At 41.4% G+C, this 22966-nt stretch overlaps 1 protein-coding gene across 1 annotated transcript in view; it reads left to right on the top strand.

Moving 5' to 3' along the window:
* The window catches only part of DNER (delta/notch like EGF repeat containing), a 105727-nt gene that overhangs the window by 50085 nt on the left and 32676 nt on the right, over nt 1–22966 (top strand). The window contains exons 2-5 of the mRNA XM_033150337.1: nt 2890–3186; nt 6005–6099; nt 11198–11364; nt 17632–17777. Of these exons, the coding sequence (XP_033006228.1) occupies nt 2890–3186; nt 6005–6099; nt 11198–11364; nt 17632–17777 (705 nt within the window). The remainder of the gene's footprint in view (nt 1–2889; nt 3187–6004; nt 6100–11197; nt 11365–17631; nt 17778–22966) is intronic.

Raw genomic sequence — 22966 nt, 5'->3', positions numbered from 1 at the left:
TGTCAAACATTAAAAACTTCCCCATCTTGTGATGCATGTCATCCTCTCACCCTTCTGTCTCCTTTCCAATGCTCATCAAATCACCCTGGGATCTCAGACACTAGCCTTAAAGCACATGCCACCTGGACATACCCAATCAAAATGAATGGGAGTGGCTAAGAGCAGTCAAGTGAGCTCAGCAGCCAAAAGCACACTGACTCAGGCTTTATTAAGGAAAGAAAAAGTTGCCTTGTCTGTCATATGGAGAAGTGGGAAAGGATACCAGGAGTCTGGTGTCATGGCTGGCTGATGGGTGGCAAATGCAAAAGTTGATATATATTCTGTGTTTGGGGCTTGTGTGGCTGGTAAATGCTGTGCCCAAATGTGTTATACACACCCGGGTATCAGATTTTGAGGTGAAAGCAGAAAGAGAGCTGTGCCTCAGAGCACATGGGTTATATGAGAACAAGAAGGGCAGGGTTGTGTGTGTGTGTGTGATGCTTGAAATGCATTTATCGAGTATTTGGTCTACTTAAATTTGTGAAATGACAGGAAGTGTATATATAGGCCATGAATATTTTATCTTTCTCATGACAAAAGGTGATGCATTGGAGGGACCAAAACGTAAGAAAAGCCCTGCTGGGCCAGGCCAAAGGCCAACCGGATGCCTTTGGGAAGCTGTAAGTATGACCTAAGCGCAGCAATACTCTCCCCACTTGTGATAAACCAGTAACAGGCATTCAGAGACCTGCTGCCTCTGACTATGGAGATAGAACATAGCCCTCATGGTTAGTAGCCGCTGGTGGTCTTATCCTCTGTGAACTTGACTACAGTAATCCTCTTTTGAAGTTATCCAGGAAATAGGATAGAGATTTCTGCATGATTCAGATGTTACTTAATAACTGATTTGTGTTGAGAATAAACTGCTCAGGGGAATACGTGATTAATGCACAGCCATGCCAAAACAGGACGCTGGGTCATGTGACTTTGGAGGAGCATTGGGGTGCTACGTGCAAAGGAAGAAGGATGGCAAAGCAGTATGGAGAAAGTGGGGGATGCATAGCAGCTGGTAGAAATCCTCAGAAATGAGGCTGCCTTGTACTAAGAAGCAATAGCAGAAATTGTAATATTTGAGAGAAGTACAGCTTATTATGAGGAGGTTTTAGGTGGACTGCCTAAGCATATTATACCCTGTAAAGATCTGTAGCTCTTACATGGATAAATAACATTATTCACTTTTTCATATTCCAACAGATCATTTTGTTTCTGTAAAATTTAATTATTTTCTCCTTATCCTCTTCCTTAAGCTCCGTAGCCAGGCATAATATTTCCTAATGTTAGCATTTCTGTTGAAATATTATTTATCAAGGCTTGTGAAATGCCCTGCTCCAAGAAGCCTCATCGTAAGGATGTTAATGATAGAAGTTTACAAAGTTTTCATGCTTACGAGATGAAAGCTGCTACTTTCTGAATCTGAATTTATCTGCAAATTACCAAACCTGTTTCTGCTCACTGTGATTTTGTTTTTTTTTAATAAATAAAACCAAAGCAACATCCTCTTGGAGTCCTTACTGGATTATGATAAAAAGACAAAAGCAAACCATCTTCATAAGTCTGGCTTAGATCTCCTTTAACATTTTTTGTTTGTTTTGTTTTCTGCATAGCAATTACATGGTCTCCAGAACATTAAATACAATGGCATCTGCTTGAATATTGCAAATTTGAACTTTAAAATCTCTTAAAAGACATCTCATGTACACAGAAGCAAAGTTGCAATGTTGAACTGTTGAATTAGACTTTGGTTTCTAATACATACTTGTGCTGACACAAGCTCGATTAATCAAGAGTTCCATTTATTTATTTATTTCAAAAATTCCTTGCGATGATAGAACAATTGAAAGGGAAAGCTTTCACCTTTGATGTGAGTATGGAGAATGGATTAAGAGAGAGAGAGAGAGAGAGATTAGGATACATGTATGTGGATCCTACACAATGGGAGAAAGTGGGGGAAGGTACCAAAATAAAGAAATAGGTGAGATGATGCAGAATGGTGTACTGAAAACACTTTCATTGTTAATTAGTCCCAATGTGTTTTGAGAGCTCTTCCTTAGGGATACGGTGCCCTACATTCTAAACATTACTAGTGAAATTGCTACACTGTTTAGAACGCAGTACATAGATGAAGGGTTTTCTTGAAGTGTGTACTGGTGTTGATTCCACAAGAGGGATCAAGTGGCTTCATGACCTGTAAAAACATAGATGAATCAGCTAAATGTACAAGCAACATCTATTATCCTTTCAGTTCTAAAAACAGCTTTTATTTTATTTATTTTTAAAATAGATTTTTAAACCATAGCAGTACTTTCCATAGAAACAAATACAAAATTTAGCAATTGTTTCATCAGCACCAGTTTTGAAAATGAAATGCAACACAAGGCCATTATTTATATATTGAATTTCATGCCAGGTAAGGCCGTAAACTTGGGGCTATGTCGGGTAGAGTATCAGTGACTGGGTAGAGTCATATCAGAAATATCACTGTGTTAACTCAGCCAAATATCACTCAGTTAACTCAGCCAAGAGCGAGAGGGAAGGATACCTAGATGATTTTTCCTTTGGTTCATACAACCAGCACACTACATTGAAACCTTCCTAATAGCACACAATTCCACAGCATTCCTTTCTTAGGACTTTTCTACCTATCTTAGCCAAATCTTTGTTTGTTACTTTGCCTTATGGCACCCTCTAGAATATGGCAACTGATTCACTAAAGTGTGAACAAAGAACCAAATGCAAAGCCTTTGAAGTCCTTTAGGCTACATAATGAATATTAGTCAACTACCATTAGTGGTTGAACATGCAAAGCTGATGTTGTGGTATTAATTGATTCATTATATTGTTTCTCTTCAGTTTGTTTCAGATCCATGTGCCAGCAATCCCTGTCACCATGGCAACTGCAGCAGTAACGCTGGTGGATATCTCTGTGTTTGTAATGAAGGCTATGAAGGTACAAACTGTGAGGACTCATTTTACAGTCCTCCCGTCTCTGGGTGGACAGAGTCAGAAGCACCAATCCAAAACAGGCCAGTATTGGCCACTGTTGAACCTGACATGGTCTTGCCGCGGTCGCAAGCAACAGTGACGCTGCCTACATGGGAGCCAAAGGAAGGTCAGAAAGTTGTGGATCTAAAATGGAATGAAGTAGAGGTAAGACCTTTTATTTCAACAAAAAAAAAAAATGCCAAATCATTTCGGAAGTTGCCTGTAAATGACTTTGCATATGGAAAGAGTGAGGAGTCAGGAAAGTAGCACTGAAAGCATCTTCTAATTAATTCATTTTAATGACCAGGACACTACCAAACAAATGGTTGTTAAGTTATGTATATATAAATTCCTTGGAATGTTTTGTTGCATTATATGAAGTGCAGAGTCTTGCTAAGCAAGTGATGGGCTAGGAATCAAGCAACTTAATGCTCACAATGCCATATGGGTGCAAAGAGAGTGATTGGGACCAAGGGAAAGAGAAAATGCCATCCTACAGAAAATGCACACAGCTCTGATTGTTATTCATATTGTAATGGTAAAGGCTTGTACCTGATTCAAGTCCAATATATATCCAAGAACTTGTACTTGATTTGAGTCCAGTGTGTATAGAAGTTTTTCAAAAAGCAAATTAAAGGAAACCCAATGAAATTATCCTACCCCATTCTTAAATCTCTCCCTTGGTATAACCTAACCATACCACATAGAACAGTGGCTCCCAATTAGCTAAGTACTGCCCCCCCAAATTTTTCAAAAGTTAAACCATCTCCTACTTTTGAAACTGTGTTTTTGTGCACCACAATCTGTAACATATTGCTACTACATCTGCAATCTGATTGATCAGCTAGTTTTGTAACATTGTTTTTTGAGTAGACAGGGACTTTGGTAATCTTTCATAATATGGTGCCCCAAGACAGGAGTGAGCCAGCAGTAAATCACACCAAGCAAGTTGGAGTTAGCTCTTTATTAGCAAGAATAGGTTCTGCACAGGAGTGTCGGACCTAATGAGCACAGCATCTCTGGCAGGTCTTGCCCCACATGAAGCAGTTGCTAAGACTGAAAGTCCTCGCCTCCCCACAGGGTCCCCTCCTCTCCAGGGTTTTCCCCAAGCATTCTGAGATGGTGCCTGTGTGAAGCTAACTTCTACTCTGCCCTCTTTATGCCTTTCCTGGTTCTGGGAGACAGGGGGAGGGGAGCTCATTGCAGCAGGAGAGGGAGACACCCATGCCTCTTGGGCTCCCTCTTCTCCTGCTTCAGCTTCTGCCCCTGATTCTGGACTTCTCTCTGCCACAAACATTCCCTCCACCCACTCACTAAGCCCAGTTACCCCTTCAGATTCCCGACACCTCCTTCAAGTCTTAGAATCATAGATTGTAGAGTTGGAAGGGACCCTGAGGATGATCAAGTCCAATCCCCTGCAATGCAGGAATATGCAGCTGTCCCATATGGGGATTGAACCTACAACCTTGGTGTTATTCACACTGTGCTCTAACCAGCTGAGCTATGCCTTCTCCCTTCTCTCCCTCTGACCACTCATCATCATCATCCCACCACCAGTCCCCTGGCTCTGAGCCTTCTTTCCTTAGGGATTCCCCAGCTGGTTCCTCATTCCATCCTCTGCATCCAACCGGTCCATGACACCCTCTGCGACGTCAAAATTTTGTGTCCCCAAATGGATCTTCTCAATTATGAATCTTCTCATTTTTGCTCAGCACCCTGTGCAGGGGAACCATCTGCATGCCCTAAATACAGTGCTGTTCTGTGGAACAAACTTTTGCCTGAAAACCTGCATTGCAATGAGATGCACTCATAGGTCATGGATTTATTTCGTTGGCAGGTTCTCTTGGCTCCATTTTTTCCCTGGTAGAAAGATTTCTGTCGCTGGGAAAATGATAACAGGCATCTTTGTTGCTGGGATCAGGTGGCAGAGCATTGCTATCTGTGATTTGTTGAAACTCTATGCGATAGTAAGCATAGCTGAGAGATGCTATCAGCTGTTCCTGCTACAGTTCCTAAAATCCCATGAGCTTCTATTACCTGCTGTTAAAAGGGCTGTGCTGCAATCTCATTGGTATCTAGCGTATTACAATGTGAAAATCCATTTATGCTTTTCTAAAGGATTGACTGATATCTTATAAAGGCAAAGTTAAAGTTTAAAGGCAATCTGTTAAAGCACAGAACTTCAGACATTCTTTTTTTTAAGGTAATATTTCAGGTGAAAATAGTAGTTTCCTGTAGGTAATTAAAACCCGCAGCCCTGCAGCTCTCCCATATCTGTCTTATCTAGACACACACACACACACACACAGAGAGAGAGAGAGAGAGAGAGAGAGATGAATTATATTTACTCAGTTTCCATCACATCTATCTTGGCCCTTAGACCAGAGGTCTAGCAGTTAGCAGGGCAGATGTAGAAGTGACCAGTCCTTCGCAGGCCACATTTACAAGTGGGCAAGGTCAATCCTGTGACAGCATATGTCAGACATGGACTGACATGACTGGCATTTGGCAACAAATTTGAACTGCATCAAAGGCAAGCCACATCTGAAAGGCAAAAGTTGGGGTAGACCATGCTCCTGCTTGTTCTCTTTCAGCCGTATCTTCAATTCAGTGCTGTTTCCATTTGTTAAATGAATGTGCACTGCATTGCCAAGGGACAACTGGGAATGCACAGAAAGGTTTCTACTTGTTCCTTTGCAGCTGCAGGTTTATCTGTCCCATGTCTGAAGTCACATGGTATCAGGTGAGTGACTGGTGGGCATTGGCTGGCCAGATGGCCATGCTGGCCAAATTGGGAAGGCTGGCAAACCTAATTAGACCCATGGGGTGGAGGTTCTCCATCACTCCCTTAAACTGTAAGACTTTGTGCAATTTGTTTATGTTGGTGAATATCAATTACAGTTTTTCCTGAGTATTATTTTTACTGTTTAAATAGCACTGGGCATATGAAAAGTCATGATAAATATTCTTTCCCCCCTTCCAGATAATCCCTGATGTGGCTTGTGGCAATGCTAGCTCCAATAATTCTGGTGGGGGGCGCCTAATCTCTTTTGAAGTTCCACAGAATACATCTATAAAGTAAGAAATTGCTGCACTTTAGAATTATTATACAGATATGCTTAAAGCAATTTTCATTGTCGAACTCATTACTCTTAGGTGTTTTATCCAGGAGTGGTAACAAGTAAGTTTTAATACCCTGTTTTATTTTTGAGGTGGGGGATGAGCAAGTGTTTTACTGCTATCAGTACTGCAAGATAAGAATATGTTGGAGGTAACAAGAAAATTCACAGAAGTTTAGGGAGCAAGCTTCATGGTATCTCTGATGTAACTGATAATAGAAGACTCCTTGTTCACCCCCAGATTAAATTGCTCCAATTACTGTAAATACAAAAAATAATTGTTGGTACTCCCTTTTCCCTGCTATTCCCCCCTCTTGCTGAAGTCGGAAGATTCTCACTTCCTGGGAAGAGGGGAAGATGTTGGTGGTAACTCTCTCCCAGACAGAAAAGAGCCAGTGTGGTGTAGTGGTTAGAGGTCTGGACTAGAACCTGTGAGACCAGGGTTCAAATTGCCACTTGGCCATGAAGCTTGCTGGGTGACCTTGAGCTAGTCACTGCCTCTCAGCCTAACCTACCTCACAGGGTTTATTTTGAAGAGATCCTTAGGGGAAAAAAAGTGGGAGTTAAACACAGTGAATGAATGGATGTCTTTGTGGGGCCCCTTCTAACCTGCAAATTACATGTTCTACTGCTATAAGAGGAAAGGAGGTGAGCAGCTTACAGAAGGCATCATTTCTAGCCAGGGATCATGGGGTTTGTAGTCAATCAAAAGAGGGAAAAGAAGAGGGGATCAAGTCCCATGATGATAACCAGCAGTAAAGGACACTTTGCATGAAGAACTCTGTCATCTGTCCCTTCCTTTCCCAAGGTAAGGGGTTTTTGTTTGTTTTGGTTTGGGAAGGTGGGGAAAGGTGATGGAGGCAATGTGCATTGTTAGAATTTGCTTGAAGCGTCTGGATCCGATACGAATTAAGTCCTGCCTATTTGAGCAGGTGGATTTCACCTTTTATAGATTCTGCTTCTTGAGTACTTGTCCCACCTCTAATTCTAACTGTGTTTGCAACAGAACCTTCCAAAATACTCATTGTTGTGGAAAAAGTAGAAGAGGAAGGTGAAGTGAAAGAGACAGAGAGCAAAGACCCATTGAAATTGAGGGGAATGATTTGATCAAGAATGTCTACAAAGCCCACTTGGCTTGAAAAGGCCGATGGGTGATGAAAGAAAGATCAGTTTGGAGAGGGAAGAACGATGAAGAGCAAAAGCATTCTTTTCACAAGTGAGAAATTTGACCTTCAGGAAACCTAACAACAATGCAGATGAAGAGCGATCGCTTTTTATAAAAAACATAAACTCTAAATATTTGCATTCAAGCCAAAACAGTATGATTTAATTAAAGCTGTGCTCTTAATCTGCTGTGATTGAGTGACTGTGGCATACTATTGCTACTCCGGAAAAGATGGGCCATTAATTTTTCTGCTCCTCAGAAAGTAATTAATTAATTATTAATTGACAACTAGGGACTTAAAAGGAAACATTTGTCAAATTTAGCCCTCTTTCCTTCCTCTCCGGCTCTCTTGCCTACAGTCCTCATACTTCCAAAGCTTCCTTAACTTATTCATTAATTTCCTAAAAATAGCATATGGTCCTTCTGTACTTAGCCTGATGTGACTTCTCACAGATTCTCCACTTCTTTCTACTTGGCACATGGAATTCATTGTAGCGCTAAGGAGATCTCTCTGTCGGTGCAAGCCTTGCTGCTTCCTCCTCTCCCTGAGTGCTGTTCCAGGGCTTCTTTTGACTCCCCAGATCCAGTTTGGGGGTAGGGTGGGGTAGGGAGGAAGGTCAAGCCCTGTTGCACTTTCAGGACTCAATATGTTGGCTGCCGCATTGGTTGAAACCTGCCCCCCCCCCCGGCCTTCTCCTTCATCGTCCAGGCCTTTGCTACCTCTTTCCCCTGAATATTCTGAAGGCCAGAATACATGTTACATCATCCATGCTGCTTTTAAAGAGTGCACTTCAACTGGCCATAACTAATTTTTTTTTGTTTTTTATTAAAGATTTTCTTGATTTACAAAGGTATGTGCAATGTCTCTCTGGTATTTTTCCCCTGTAACATTTTTACAAATCAGTTTCGTTTGTTGAGACATTAAGAAGAAAAGGGGGAAAGATGTGGGCGAGGTAGGGAGATGGGTGGGGTGGGGTGACAATGTTTCTATTTTACTTAATATATGTAGGGTTTGGTGTCAGCATTGCTTGTGCAGGTTCTCTGTTGTTCGCTTGTGCTCCTTTGGTGGTGAGCGAGGTTGGGGTTGGCGTAGGGTGTGATTGTTCATTTGTGGTTGGCTGTGGTGGTCTTTGTTTTCCTGTGTGAGTGGGGTGGGTGAGTGTTTTGGATCAGGTTAGCCATATTGATTTATATGCTGTTGGTGGATTTTTGTCATTGTCTTGTTGGGCTGTGTGTGTGATAAAGGGGAGCCATACCAGGGTGAAGGTGTCTTCTTCTATTTGTCCCCATGTCAGTTTCAGCTTACTGGTTAATTTTTCTAGTAGGGCCGTTTCCCATACTACTTGGTACCATTGGTCCATGCTTACTCCTGATAGGTCTCTCCAGTGTCTGGTTATGATGTTTTTGTAGGTTAGTTTTAGGGTGAGTTCTTTTCTTTTCGTTGATATGGATTTAAAGGGGGGTTTAGACCACATTCTGGTTTATTGGGTGGGGTTGATTTCATATCCTATGTCATCCTCCCATTGTTTTTTGATTGTGTCTAGGGAGCTCGTGGGATTCTTGAGTAGTATTTTGTATATTGCGGATACCATCCCTCTGCCGTGTCCCTTTGTTTTTAGGGTGAGGTTTTCGAAGGTTGTCAGGGGCCTATTTGCTGCTGATTTTACTGCTAGATTGTTTAAGAAGGCATGTAATTGGTGATGCATTAAGCAGGGCATTTGGGTGTCTTCTAGTTTGTCTTGTATTTCTTGTGATGACAAAGGTTTGTTATTTTTATGGAAGTCTATTAGGCGATATAAGCCTCTGGTTTCCAAGGTTTTAATCTGGAGGTTTTGTGCTGCGTGGTGGAATAATGGGTGGTACACCAAGGGAATTAGTGGGGATGGGGTTGGGGATAGTTCGCCTATTACTGTTTTCCATGCTTTGAGCATGGTCTGTGTGTTGTGGGAATTTTCCTTAGTTTGTTTGGGAGGAGAGGGTATGCTGTGGTACAGGTATTTTCGATTGTGTCCCTCTCTAGGTGTGTCCATTGTTTTGTCTCATCTTCAGGCATATATGGTATTATATGGTGTATTTGGTTGGCAATGTAGCATGTTTCAACAGTATGTTGGGGATTCCCCATCCTCCTTCTGAGGTGGGGAGGTGCAGGTGTTTGGGGTTAATTTGATCATGGCTATTTTGTCTGAGAGAGTGAAATTCGTGTTGTTCCATCTCTTTAGGTCTTTGTTTATTTGTCGCCGTAGGGGCTTGTAGTTGCGGAGGTATAATTTATTGAGGTTCCTGGTTATTTGTACCCCTAGGTATCTGAACTTGGTGTGACAAAGTTTTATCTTGGTGATATTAGTGAGTTCTTTTTGGGTGTGTGGGGGGGTGTTGAAGCACATAGCTTCTGATTTTTGCAAATTTTACTTGTAGGCCCGATACCATTGCAAATGTGTTGAGTTCTCTGATTAGGGAGGTTGCTTTGTTTAAGGGGTCTGGTGTTGTGACCATTAGGTCATCTGCAAAGAGCCCTAATTTATAGGTTCTGCCTTTTATTTCCACTCCCTTGGTGTCTGTGGCTGCTCGGATTCGGATTGCTAAGGGTTCCAGAGCCAGGATAAATAGGAAGGGAGACAGTAGTCACCCTTGTTTTGTGTCTCTTTGGATTGCTATGGTGTTAGAGACCATATTGTTAGTTCTGCATTTTGCTGAGGCTTGGGAGTATATTTGTTCGAGGATTTGTAGGAAGTTGGGGCCATAACTATTTTGAAGGAAAAATCAGCTGCAAGGCCTTAAACTGGAATGTGGTCCAGCAACAGTTGCATGTTGAGTATCCACATTTTACTGTGCACAGTACAGTATGAGACTGTCTACATTGACTGGCAGTGGTTCTTCAGGGTTTCAGACAGGATTCTCTCCCAGCCCTTATCTGGTGATTCTGTCAATTGGACTGATGCTGTACCATTGAGCTACGGTCCTTCCTGTGTAATCTGCCCCTGGAGGTTTGGTTTACTGCAGACAGCACCTTTTGGGGAAAGTAGAAGCTGCCAGAGGGCACTTTGCAGCTGGAAACTGATGCAGCTGGACCCTGGTCCAGTTGAAGTATGAACAATGGAACATGTAGTTTGGTAGTAATTTTCAGATTATCTCCCATTGTCTCCCTCTTCTGTCAGCCTTTGCTTTAGCTCCTTATGCTGTTGGTTCATTCAGCTCCTTTACCTCTGTCTATTTACCAGTAGGACCTCACTCATTCATTTTCTTTATTACACTTATTTCTCAGCCTTCTTCAGAGGAGCTCAGGGCAGCTTAAAGCATCCGACCGCTTCCAACATCCAAGAACCCTGTGTGAGAGACAGTGATGGGCCCGAAATAGCCCAGTGAGCTTCCTGGCTGAGTGGGGATATGAACCCTGTTTTCCTAGCTAGTCCCGCACTCTAACCACTCACTCACTCTCTCAGTTGAAAGAAACCTTCCTGGGGTGGACTTTTTTAATAGTCCAATGCCCACACAAATGGGCCTAAGATTAGAGCTGGCCTAGTTAATTCCCTTGCATTGGCTGGAACAAGAAGAAACATAAACGAAAGAATAAACTGGGTGGTTCACCACCCTATGAGCAAGCAAAGCTTTGGAGACAGCAGCGACTCATCTATAGATCTTTCTCCTGCCTCCAAGTAGGTCGATTGCTCTGTTAATTTTTGCTTTGGTCTTCATTCTGACCTCTTTCAGGAGTCAAATGCTTGGGGAAATACATTACAAATACTTGTTGCATCAAGTTAGCAGTCTTTTGATTCTAGAACATTATTGCCTTTTTATATTATTGAGTGATATAATATATGCTCAGACTGGTTTTTTAAAAAATTAATTCCATATGTTTTGTTTAGTGTTTTGACTCTTCTTCTCCTCTCTTTAGCATAAGACAAGATGCCACAGCTTCCCTTATCTTGTTATGGAAGGTCACAACAGAAAGATTCAAGCAGTGCTCGCTTATAGATGCCACAAGTGTCACTCTTCTCCAAGCAATGGGTGGACTTGTCCTGACAGAGGAAATGCTTGTGTTAGGAAACAACTATTTCATTGGTGAGTTTTGATAACACTGTAGATTTCATATCCCACCTTTTGATCTGCTCGGGATGTCTAAGATGGATTTCAGTACAAATTAAAATAAGTATACACTAAAGCAATTTAAAAAAAAAACAGCACTAGATGTCATCAAAAGGCTGTAGGCTGAATCTCTTGAGCATCCCTTACAGACAAGGTGCATCATCTAAAGTTACAAATCCAAGTTTTATGTTTATGCCAGTTTAAGTTTGTTTTTTTTTTAAATCATGTTTTCTTTCTTAAACCCTTTCTCTCCCATATCAGTTTTTATTTGTGAAAGTGACATGGGCCAGAAACTCATTGGTTTGTCCAGCTCTACTGCAGGTTATGAGGGTGGTCTTCTGTCTGACTCTTGGCCTGGGGGTGGTGGTGTTGCCTTTGGAATTTGCAGTTTGTTCCAAAGTTTGGAACCTGTGTACCTAATTTGCAGTGCCTGTGTACCTTTTACTCCAACAGATAAAGTGAACTCCTAAGAGGAAACTGTAACTATTTCTGCTGACTATCAAAAGTCAGCATACCTGTAGTATTAGCTATGAAGGTCATGGTTGCTCTGGTAGGCTGTGTTGTTGAAAATGAGTTCAGATTATGGGTTCATACTATGCCTTAATCTCAGCCTATTGTGGCTCCCTCTCTGTTCCTTTATCCTCCTTTGCATGCTGCAGTATGCAGTATGGAGTTATGAACACATCAGCAAAGGGGGAAGAAATGCAGCTGCAGAAACTCTCATACGGCAGAGAACTAGAGCAACCTTTCAGCATAGGAGCTCATTGTATCTTTTAAAGTCCAGGAATAGCACAACCTGATCCAGGAACACAACCCTCTGACCATATAAGAATGCAATTACTCTGCAGTTTTGGATTGGATTCCCCACCTCATATCTCTGCCCTCCTCCAAAAAACACACATACTGTAAAGATGGCAATGAATGAAAAAACATATTTTTCCTTAGCACAAATGAGTTTTGAAAAGCATTTTGCAAGATTCTAACAGTAATTAGTTGATTGTGTAGGAACAGATTTTATTAGCTACTTTTAATCTTTTCCCTCATTGAAATGAGGAAGATGCAAGAGATTAATGCAGTTTTTTCTTTGATCATTGGCCTACATCATCTACTTTCTGATCCATTGCTGCAAAATTTAACCTTTTCAGTCTGATAACTCTCTTGCAAGTTCTTCCAAATAATTCTCGTGTGCCAAACACAAACCATTCAAGGAAGTAAATTATTTGCTTTAGTAGTGCCTCTTGGTATCTAATTAACTAAATTAGCAATTGCTTAAAGATGCTCAAACATCACTGCAAGAAATTCAACAGGCGTCTGCGCCAAGATGGTAATTAGCCAATCAAGTGATTCAGTGCACAAATAGTATCTGTGTAGGAAATAATGTACTGCATCTAGAAATTACCAGCAAGCATCTTCTGATCTGGTCTTGCAGCCTGAACACGTGCACATAACCCAGCTAGGCTACCCTTACTGTAGCTTTTGCTTCATTGGTTTTCATTGGTTTTTGGGCCATAAATATTTACAGCAAATTAATATTTACGTGTGGACTTAGGAAAAGAAGGAAGGAGACCACAAACATGAACAAGGTTATTATTAGTTTTAAAATTGAGCCAAACACATTTCAAATAAGTTCTTCCTCAGCGGTACTCATGAACAACCTGGTGGCAGCTGCACACTGTCACAACTTAATTGCAGCTTTTTTTTTTTTTGCTTTCTTTCCTCCTTATGCAAACTGGCACCCGTTGCTTCATCTTGGAACTTTTTGTTAGAATGAAGTATATTTTGTACAACACCTGAATAGCCCCTTATCAGAAGATTAGGCTGTCAAAAACAATAGTTATGATTATGCAGTGCTTCAAGTTTTAAAGATATGTATCTGGCTACACAGACGAGGTAGCTTGTTTCAGTTCAGTAAGTCATAGTAATATGTTGTCACAATCTGGTGGTGATAGGTGCACATATCCCTAGCTAGATGCAGGGGCGTAGCAAGGGGGGGCGAGGGGGTGGTGCGCCCCGGGTTCCATAATGGAGGGGGTGACAAACTAGCAAGAATTTTTTTTTTGAATTTTTTTTTAAAATGCCTGCTCCGAAGGTCTTATCTTACTATACTAGGGATTATATAGCTATATATGAAATTTCATGCATATCGGTTAATATCTTGACCCTCCTCCACCAAAATAGCTGTTCGCTTGGCTGTTTTCCTATGTCATGAAGGCTGAAATTTCAGTTCAGAGAACACTTACTGTTCCCAACCCTAACCCTGTGGAAAGCCATCTAATTAGACTTTGAGAGGTTTTTAGGAGGTAATTTAATTATTGTTTGATTTTATACCAATGTTATGTATCTGGTGTTAGCCACCCTGAGCCCGACTTTGGCCGGAAAGGGCGGGATATAAATATTTTATTATTATTATTATTATTATTACTTATTATTCCTTTGTAAGAAAATATGAAATAACGTAAAACCATTTTTGCGGGGGGGTGTCAATGGGGGGGTTGACAAGAAATTTTCCGCACCGGGTACCTGACCTTCCCATGCCTTTGGGGGGGGTGTGACATTTTTTTTTTTTTTTGCCCCCGGGTACCAATTTACCTAGCTACGCCCCTGGCTAGATGGAAGATTGCAAACAGTTGTGCATTGGACAAATTATGCGTCTCCAGAGCTATATGTGAATAGCTCTATAAGAGAAGTAGGAGTTGTGCTTAACAGGGGTTTGGGAGCAGCCACAACTCAATGGAAGAGCACATTCTTGCATGCTGAAGGTCCTATATGAGATCTGTGGAATTTCAAGGTGCGGGTGGAAAACATCCCTGTCTGAAATCCTGGCAAGCCACTGAGATGATACTTCAGAAATTGAGCAATAGCTTGACTTGCCGAAAGCAAGACATGCTGGGTCTGGTTATTTACTATTTATGACAAATACTTATATACCTCTATTCATAAAAAAATTTAAGCAGTACACAATAACCTAGTGAAACCAAAGGCTCAGTTTCTGGTTGCTAGTAAATGAGCCATGCCAACTTGGGGGATGAGCAATGGTGCTCCTGCAGATGACCTCAGTGATCAAGCTAGGATATAAAGCGTAGGAGATCCTGAAGATACCCTGGCCCTAAGTTGCTCAGGGCTTTGTGAATTAATACAAGGACCTTGACTTTGACTTAGTAGTAGATGGGCAGACAGTGCAAATGTTTTAACAATAGTGTCACATGTTGTCAGCTATGTGACTCCATCAGCAATCTAGCCACTCCATTCTGCATTAGGTGGAATGTCCGAACTAGGTGCCACATAGAGTGCATTGCAGTAATCCAGCCTTGAGGTTACCAATGCATGGACAACAGAGGTCGAGTTATCCCTGTCCAGAAATGACTATAGCTGGCGAACCAGACAAAGTTGGTAAAAATGTACTGATGACACCATGTTCCAAAACTTCATTATCACTCGCACAGGCAGAAACTGCTACTAAATTTTATTTTATTTTTGGAGTAGCAGCAAACATGATATATAAAATATTAGATGAGGTATGGGAGTTCCCAATATAGCTTGGGACTATCAAGTTGTAAAATCTCTTCCACTCTGGTTCTGTCTAAGGGAGTCTGGCTATATTTTCCTCCCCATCCCTCCTCCTCAAAATCCAATAGACTCAATCACATATTATTTTATGGGACTTCAAGTGTGCAGCCAGCACATATAGTTGGATCAGGGCCTATGCATAGAGTTTTAGCAATTAGAATTATTTTGTAGGTCACGTTTAAGGTCCTTAGTAATGCAAAGAATCTCATACTAATAACTCATGAACGTTCCCCCTGGCAATAGGCTCTGGGCCAGCTATGTAGTAAACAGTCTTGGGATAAATGATAGAGGCAGATAAAAAAAGAGAGAGTGTGTGAATGGCATTTATTTGTTGAATTCAACGGGGTATTAACTGCAAAGTTAATAAAGCAAATAGTTGCTTTATTAAATGAGTCAGGCGCAGAAGTAAGCTTGTCATGGAAAGTAAGATGCATTAGCTTCTTTTGTCAGTTAAATGAATTGCCATTGTGGGCAGCCATTTCTTCTCACTTCAACCCCCCCCCCAAAAAAAAAGCCATGGGAGTGACTCTATATTGTGACTTGTGATGTTCCCTTTGGGCATTGTGTTCTAAATTAAAAATTAAATGCTGCTGGGTTGCTGAGGACAGCCAAGCTACCTCTTGAAGTGGGGGGCAGAGCTTCCCCACCCCCATTTAAAAACTGAGAGGCGATGGGGGAGAGGGAGAGGGGAACTTTCAGCCATCTTATCTAGAAGGGCAGGTCCCTCCCAGATTTCTTAGAATTCAGTACACTTACCCTGACACCAAATCATAAATTTAAGCAGCCATGCTGCATTTGGAAGCCTGCCTGCTCATTTACCCTTCTCCTTGTCCCAGGATATAGCTATATATTGTGCTACTTATTCATTACGCGGGTGGCGCTGTGGGGTAAACCACAGAGCCTAGGGCAGTGTTTTTCAACCTTTTTTGGGCAAAGGCACACTTGTTTCATGAAAAAAATCACGAGGCACACCACCATTAGAAAATGTTAAAAAATATAACTCTGTGCCTATATTGACTATATATAAAGTAATTTTTCAGTTTGAAAGCACATCAAAGTGCAAGTAGATAAATAGGTACTGCTCCAGTGGGAAGGTAAATGGCATTTCCGTGCGCTGCTCTGGTTCACCAGAAGTGGCTTAGTCATGCTGGTCACATGACCCGGAAGCTGTACGCCGGCTCCCTTGGCCAGTAAAATGAGATGAGCGCTGCAACCCCAGAGTCTGACACGACTGGACCTAATGGTCAGGGGTCTCTTTACCTTTACCTTATTCATTACAGGCACCACAGCAAATACAACATTCCAGTTATGGAACAGAATTCCCCAAGAAGTTGAAACATCTGAGAAAATATGGTCTAACTCATTAAAAACGGAGGTGCATTTCCCAGTAGAAAAGTTCAAGAATAATGGAGTTCTTTTGGGGGGTTATTTTTTGGGACAAAAGCAACATTAGGATTAAATTTAGGAGGGAAGTTAGGGTCCCCCCTCCCCTCATTCAAATGCCTCAGGAGGGGGGGGAGTTCAGCTTATATATTTTTCTGTCTCACACTTTCCCGTAATTGTGGTGATTTGCATAAAAATGGAACATTTGTTTCCTTAGAGCACTGGCTGTTAAGTCTGAGAGAAAACTTAATCTCATATGCATTTCAGCAGTATTCAGCACTGCCGAGAGTTATGTTGCAAATAGGTTATAGCTTCAGGTGAGGAAAAACAGCATGAGCAACAGAATTGCAAATTCCGCACTTGGTTTTCTTTAAATGTACACAGAAAGGGGAGAGAGCAAAGAAAACATATTCAGTGTAAGCAGCATGATTGTTTTTCTCAGCATGGCTACTGACATCATGCCACCGTGGGCTTTTATGAGTTGTGCTGGTGCAGCACAACTGATGTGCTGAGTTCTAAACTGTTCCAAGTCGCAGTGTAACATATCGCAAAATGTTTGTATTCTCGCTTCTAACGCATATTGATTTCTGTTCGAGGAGCCATTCACCTCACACAGGGCAATCCACACTTCCCCCCCTTCCCCCTGTCCATCCTCCTCCCCCCCCCCCCCCCGCCACGAAGACCAAGTGTGCTCGGTCTTCATTGGCCTGTTACTGTCTATATATGAGAAATATTTCTACTTCTGCAAACTTCTAGGGTTCCACCAAACATCCCTCTTGTTTATCAGTGATCCTCTTTGTGTGTGTGTGTGTGTGTGTGTGTGTGATAGTTCCTGGCATTCACCACCTCAGCTTGCTACTAGCATGACTTCTAAGCACACATTTCACATTTGCTGGTATAAGAGAGTTTGGACCCAATCTCTGCAACAGGGATCATAGGAACATAGAAAACTGCTTTATACCAAGTCAGACTATTAGTTCATCTAGTGTTGTCTACACTGTGTGGCAGCAGCTCTCCAGGGTTTAACATGCATGCACTGAGCTCTAGGGGGCGCCATCTCAAAGCCCGGTAAGCTTAAAAGCAGCCATTGGAGGCCCCTGGTTGTGTCATGGTGCAGGGAATTAACCCTTCCCCCATACCTACATGGCATCTTAAACCCCCATGTCTCCCCCATGTCTGGTCTCCCTGGTCTAGTCACATGACAATGATTTGGCAAGTTATTATTTAAAAAATAAATAAAATAAAAATAAATCACAATATTTTAATAATAATGTACTTGTTCTCTTTCCTTAGGTTTTGTGAATGATTCCGTCGCCAAATGCATAGTGGCTTTACGCTTGACTGTGATAGTAAAAGTCAGCACATGCTTGGCAGGAGAAAGCCCGTTAGACGACCTTCAGTGTTCAGGGAAAGGAAAATGTATCACAAGAGCATCTGAGGTAAGAGGCATCATTATGCCTGCTGCATGGAGTGGGACAGAAGCTGGAGAGGGCTGAGGAAGGAAGGAAGGAAGGAAGGAAGGAAGGAAGGAAGGAAGGAAGATAGATCAGCATCCCACCTTGTCCATGAGAGGCTCATGGGGACTGATGGATTACCCACATTGTTCAGGTACTAGGCCACAGGAAGCAGCAACTAGCTAGTGGATTAATAATAATAATAATAATTTATTATTTATACCCCGCCCATCTGGCTGGGTTTCCCCAGCCAATGTGGGCGGCTTCCAACAGAATGTTAAAATACAATAATCTATTAAACATTAAAAGCTTCCCTAAACAGGGCTGCTTTCAGATGTCTTCTAAAAGTCTGGTAGTTGTTTTTCTCTTTGACATCTGGTGGGAGGGCATTCCACTGCTAAAGGGCAGCTGGAGAAAGCAGCTATTGGGAGAAAACTAGTAGCAGAATACAGGATACCTGTTGGCAAGTTTATGGATAGTTCTGACCTCAGCCCAGTGGCGGAGGAACCCTCTCCGGCACCCAGGGTGGGGCGAACCGCCCGGTGGCACACGTGCGATGTCTGTACGGACTGTGCACATGTGGCATCCTGTACGAAGTGCACACCTGTATGGTCGCTGTGCAAGAGGCAGCCCATACGGACGGCGCATGAGAGTGGCAGCCTGTATGGATGCACAGCTTCCATTCACTGTGATTTCTTGGGAACTACTGTACTCATAATCTCTGGCAAAAAGGACTAGGTAATTGGATGGACCTGTGGGATGGTTCCTCAGAGGCTCTGGGTGCCTGCTATGGGGCACTGGGCACTTGGTTTCAGGTATATTAGTGCCATTTAATTCCTGGGCTTCTGCTCCTGTTTGTGAAGCTGGTTTATTGCAGGATTGGTGGTCCTCTAATATTGCATCTCCCAGTTCTGAATTTGGATCCAAATACAGTACCTAGCCTATGAGTATTTTATCCTTTATTTTATTTTTTGGCAAGAGTTCTGCTAATTTTAAAAAGAAAAGAATGAGAAGAAGCCAGCAATTAAAGCCTTGCCTACCCACACAAGAACAGAAACTGAAGGGAAGGATGTTGCAGCAGCTCTGCAAGTTGCTGGATGCCTTCAAGGCCTTCCACCACGAAGTCTGCCCTTAATATTGCTAATGGTTATGCTGATTGTGGAAAATCATTGCCTCAGTAATGTGGAAACAACTATAGTATTTCATTCTAGGAAGCTATTTTTACAAGGTGGTTGTGAATGAATTGTTAGAAAATCAATATAGAGGCAATCGTGTTGCTGTACTCATCACAAAATGTTTTATTAATTGTTCAGTTTTTGGAAGACACTTGAATATGCTCTGTGTTTTCCAGATAGTTTTGCGTGTCATATATGCTCCCTACTATTATGTTGTATTGTGTCAGGCCTAGTTCTGCTCCCAGACTTTGCACAGTTCAAAGCCTTATACTTGGGATCTTAGGCTTAATCATGTCAGATAAATGTTATGTGCTATCAGCCTTCCTTAGCACACGAGAAGAGGGAAAGGTGCTGTTATTAGTGCTCCTGTCACATAGAATAGTTCAGCTAGGATTCCTGGCACAGCAGGAGATTGCAGACATTTGAGGTCTTTGCAGTGACCTTGCCATGAGGATTGAAATTGTTAGACATTCAGAGGTGGTTTAGCCTTCAGTGTCAACATTTATTAGTGACCGAAACTACAAATCTATGAAATCCCCAAGTATTTGGGTAGAGGGGGGGAAACTTGCAACACATTCCTCATATGGGATTTACAAGGACATCTGTCACTTTGGATTTGGAAACTGAAAATGGGTCTTATTCTTAGATGCCAAAGAGATTGAGGCTGCACTTCCATGTAGGCTTGCCTGAGGACACACTGAATTCAGTAAGACTTGCTTATGAGTAAGCATGCATAGGATTGCACTGTGATTTCGAATGGCAACTAGTTAATTCTGTTGAAAGCTAAGTCAGGCTCCTCCTTCAGCTGTCACCTGGCAGCTGAATATTCCATCAGGCTATAGGAGAGAAAGAGATAAGTTGTTCCTATGACTTGCATAGACCCCACTCTTGCAAATATTCATGCTCAAATTCATGCTACTGAAACCCCACTTTTGCCTGGGTTGTGTTTCTCCTGGTTTCTTACACTTGAAAACTAGTTACAAAGCCCTAGAGGAACAATAGCTCAACAAAACTGCTATTAGCAAAGAGCTCACAATATTGGTAACTGGAAAATGTCATGTCATTCTTTCTGTCATCAAGATGTAACCAGCCTCCAGTCTCCTTTAAAGTACTTTTTTTGAGCTAGCATATAAAGAGGCTTGTTGAAGATGATCAGTTTTATAAAAGTACTGCTAGGTTAGCCACCCAACCGTAAGTTCGCATAGAGCTTAGATTGAATGTTAGTTTTGGCCGGGCTGTTGTTTTCTTTTCCTTAGCAATTTCCCCCACAATTTTATTTTATTTTTGTATTTTTTGGTCTGCTAGTTGCAGGGCAGGAATTTAAGCCAATAAAACTTGACGCGAACGGTGCAGTTTAATCAGCTGGCTCATGGGAAGTGTAGGCTTAATTAGGTGTGAGATCTTTTGCCACTGTTTTTTTTCCACCTGGGGTGAGAGATGTCCAGAAATGCCCAAACGGTATGCTTAATGTGAATCATCCGTAGCGTTGGGTTCCTTCTTTCTCTGATTTTATTCACAACCCCTTCTCAAATGCTAAGCATGTTCCTAAAAAAGAAAATCCAAAAGGCATTTTGCCATAAACAAGCATTGGAGGCAGTGGCTGATGCTTCTGCTGCCAGAACGAAGATAATTTCTGGGATCATGATCTTTATAATTTTGGTTCAAAGGTATCTGAGTGCACAGTAATAGACCACCTCTAAGCTCTGTTTACCATTCCATAAACACTGTGGTATTCTGTAATGTTGGAATGGTGAATAAAAGAAATGCTGGACTGCCTGCGATAAAAGATTGTAAAATGTTAAAGAGGAAAAAAATTAAATCCACGCCTATCCTTACACAGTTTTGTTTATTTCAAAAATTTATTTATCATTTAATAATAAGTCTCTAAGTGGCTTCCAAAATAACAATCAAAACTGAAAAACCACAATGCAATGCAATGCAATATAAAACGATCAAATCCCCCTAAACAAAAACACAAAACATTCTGAAAACATCTCAAGAGTCAATGATCCCTTCCTCCTTCAGCCATCCTCTTTCCTAGTCACATATTGACTCACAATATACAACACTCACCGCACCAACACCATGTTGTTGTTCAGTCGTTCAGTCGTGTCCGACTCTTCGTGACCCCATGGACCAGAGCACGCCAGGTACGCCTATCCTTCACTGCCTCTCGCAGTTTGGCCAAACTCATGATAGTAGCTTTGAGAACACTGTCCAACCATCTCATCTTCTGTCGTCTCCTTCTCCTTGTGCCTCCATCTTTCCCAACATCAGGGTCTTTTCTAGGGAGTCTTCTCTTCTCATGAGGTGGCCAAAGTACTGGAGCCTCAACTTCAACACCATTGAACACCAACACCATACCCACACTCAAATTCTGTTGTGGATCTATACAAATTGTGTAGTAGCTCCTCCTTCTCCACTGTCACTCATTCCAATCTAGTCCCACATCTAACACACATCTGCCAATACATACAAACACATCATTCATCCAGCCACTCCAGTATCTTCTTCTCAGTCACCAATCTTTTATCGTTGATCACTCCTTCCACGGTACAAAAAATGCAATGCAATGTTTTTGTTATCTGCTCCTCAGGTGCATCTGTGTCATTATATATACATTTAGTAATGTTACCTTGTGGTTTACAGTTTGCAATGTGTTGCCTGGATGGCCTTGCAAGGCTGAAGGAGATAAATATATGCAGCATTATTTTATTTATTTATTTTACTGATTGATAGACCACTTCACTGCTGGAAGCTATCAAAGCAAAGTACATTAAGATAAGAAGAGTTAAATTACAAAAGATGCAGACTGTTTAAAAACAATTTAAACCGTATTTGCAAATGTGCAATTAATATTCCATGAAATGATTGGGTCACACTTCAGAGAAAGCCTTAAACAAAAATTGACTTCAGTAGTTATCTAAATATCAATATACTAGGTGACTGCCTAATTTCGTCTCCTAACTGATTCCATGGAACTGGAACACTAAAATTCCAGTTTCTAGTGGAGGTGGGTTGTGGAACCTACATGAACCCCACTTTCAAGTAGGCCTACTCAAGAGTGGGGATGACTTCCTTTCCCTTGAATTTGGGCCTGCTGAATTTGAGGGAAGCTCATATTGTTGAGCCTCCCGTTTTTGAATATCCATACCATGCCTGCTAAAGGAAACATGAAAGTAGTAAGTAAATAGCTTTATAAATATTCAGTTATTTGTAAGCAACTGTTCAGGTTGCCTTTAACAAAGGATTATGACAATCGGTAATTTTCTTAATTCTTTGCTCTTCAAATAAATGAGTATATGTCACCATAAATGTTACTCTGTGATGGGAGGAAGATGACAGCTGCTTAGCTAATAACCACTAATGGTACCTAATCATCTCTGCATAATAAGTTGTCTAAGTCCCAGTGCTATTACCTGTCTGAAATATTTCTCTGGAAGTGTTGAGACATGCTTCATTGTCAATATTTTCTTAAGAATAAATTGTTCTTTCCATTTCTTAGTAAATTCTTATAATGCATCAGCTTTTGACACAAGCACCGCCCTTTCTGTACATGTTGAATTGTCAAGCTAGGTTTGTTTCTTACCTTCTTTGTAGTTCTCTAATTTATATTTGACATAATCCTGAGCTTTAATTGGAACAAGTTCATATGCTACATTGGTACAGTAAAATAGGAAGCCACTTTGAGATGCCTCATAAGAAGCAAATAATAATAATAATAATAATAATAATAATAATAATAATAATAATAATGTAGCAGTGCTATATTATCATGTCTACTCAAAAATAAGTCTGACTCAGCTCAGCGGGACTTATTCCACATCATTGGGTTTAGGATTTACAGCCTAAGTGGATAAGGCCATGGGTTTTCTCTGCTTAGTTGGTTGCTGTTTAGCAGAAACCTGAAGAAATTATAGGTAGCATAGCCAATATGGTGGCCTCCAGGTATTGTTGGACTTCAGCTCCCATCAGTTCTACTTTGCATTGGCATGTTCT

The sequence above is a fragment of the Lacerta agilis genome, chromosome 5 (assembly GCF_009819535.1).
Source record: "Lacerta agilis isolate rLacAgi1 chromosome 5, rLacAgi1.pri, whole genome shotgun sequence".
In the NCBI taxonomy this organism is placed as follows: Eukaryota; Metazoa; Chordata; class Lepidosauria; order Squamata; family Lacertidae; genus Lacerta; species Lacerta agilis.
The sequence above is the reverse complement of the archived record's forward strand: the minus strand, read 5'-3'. Positions and strand labels throughout refer to the sequence as shown.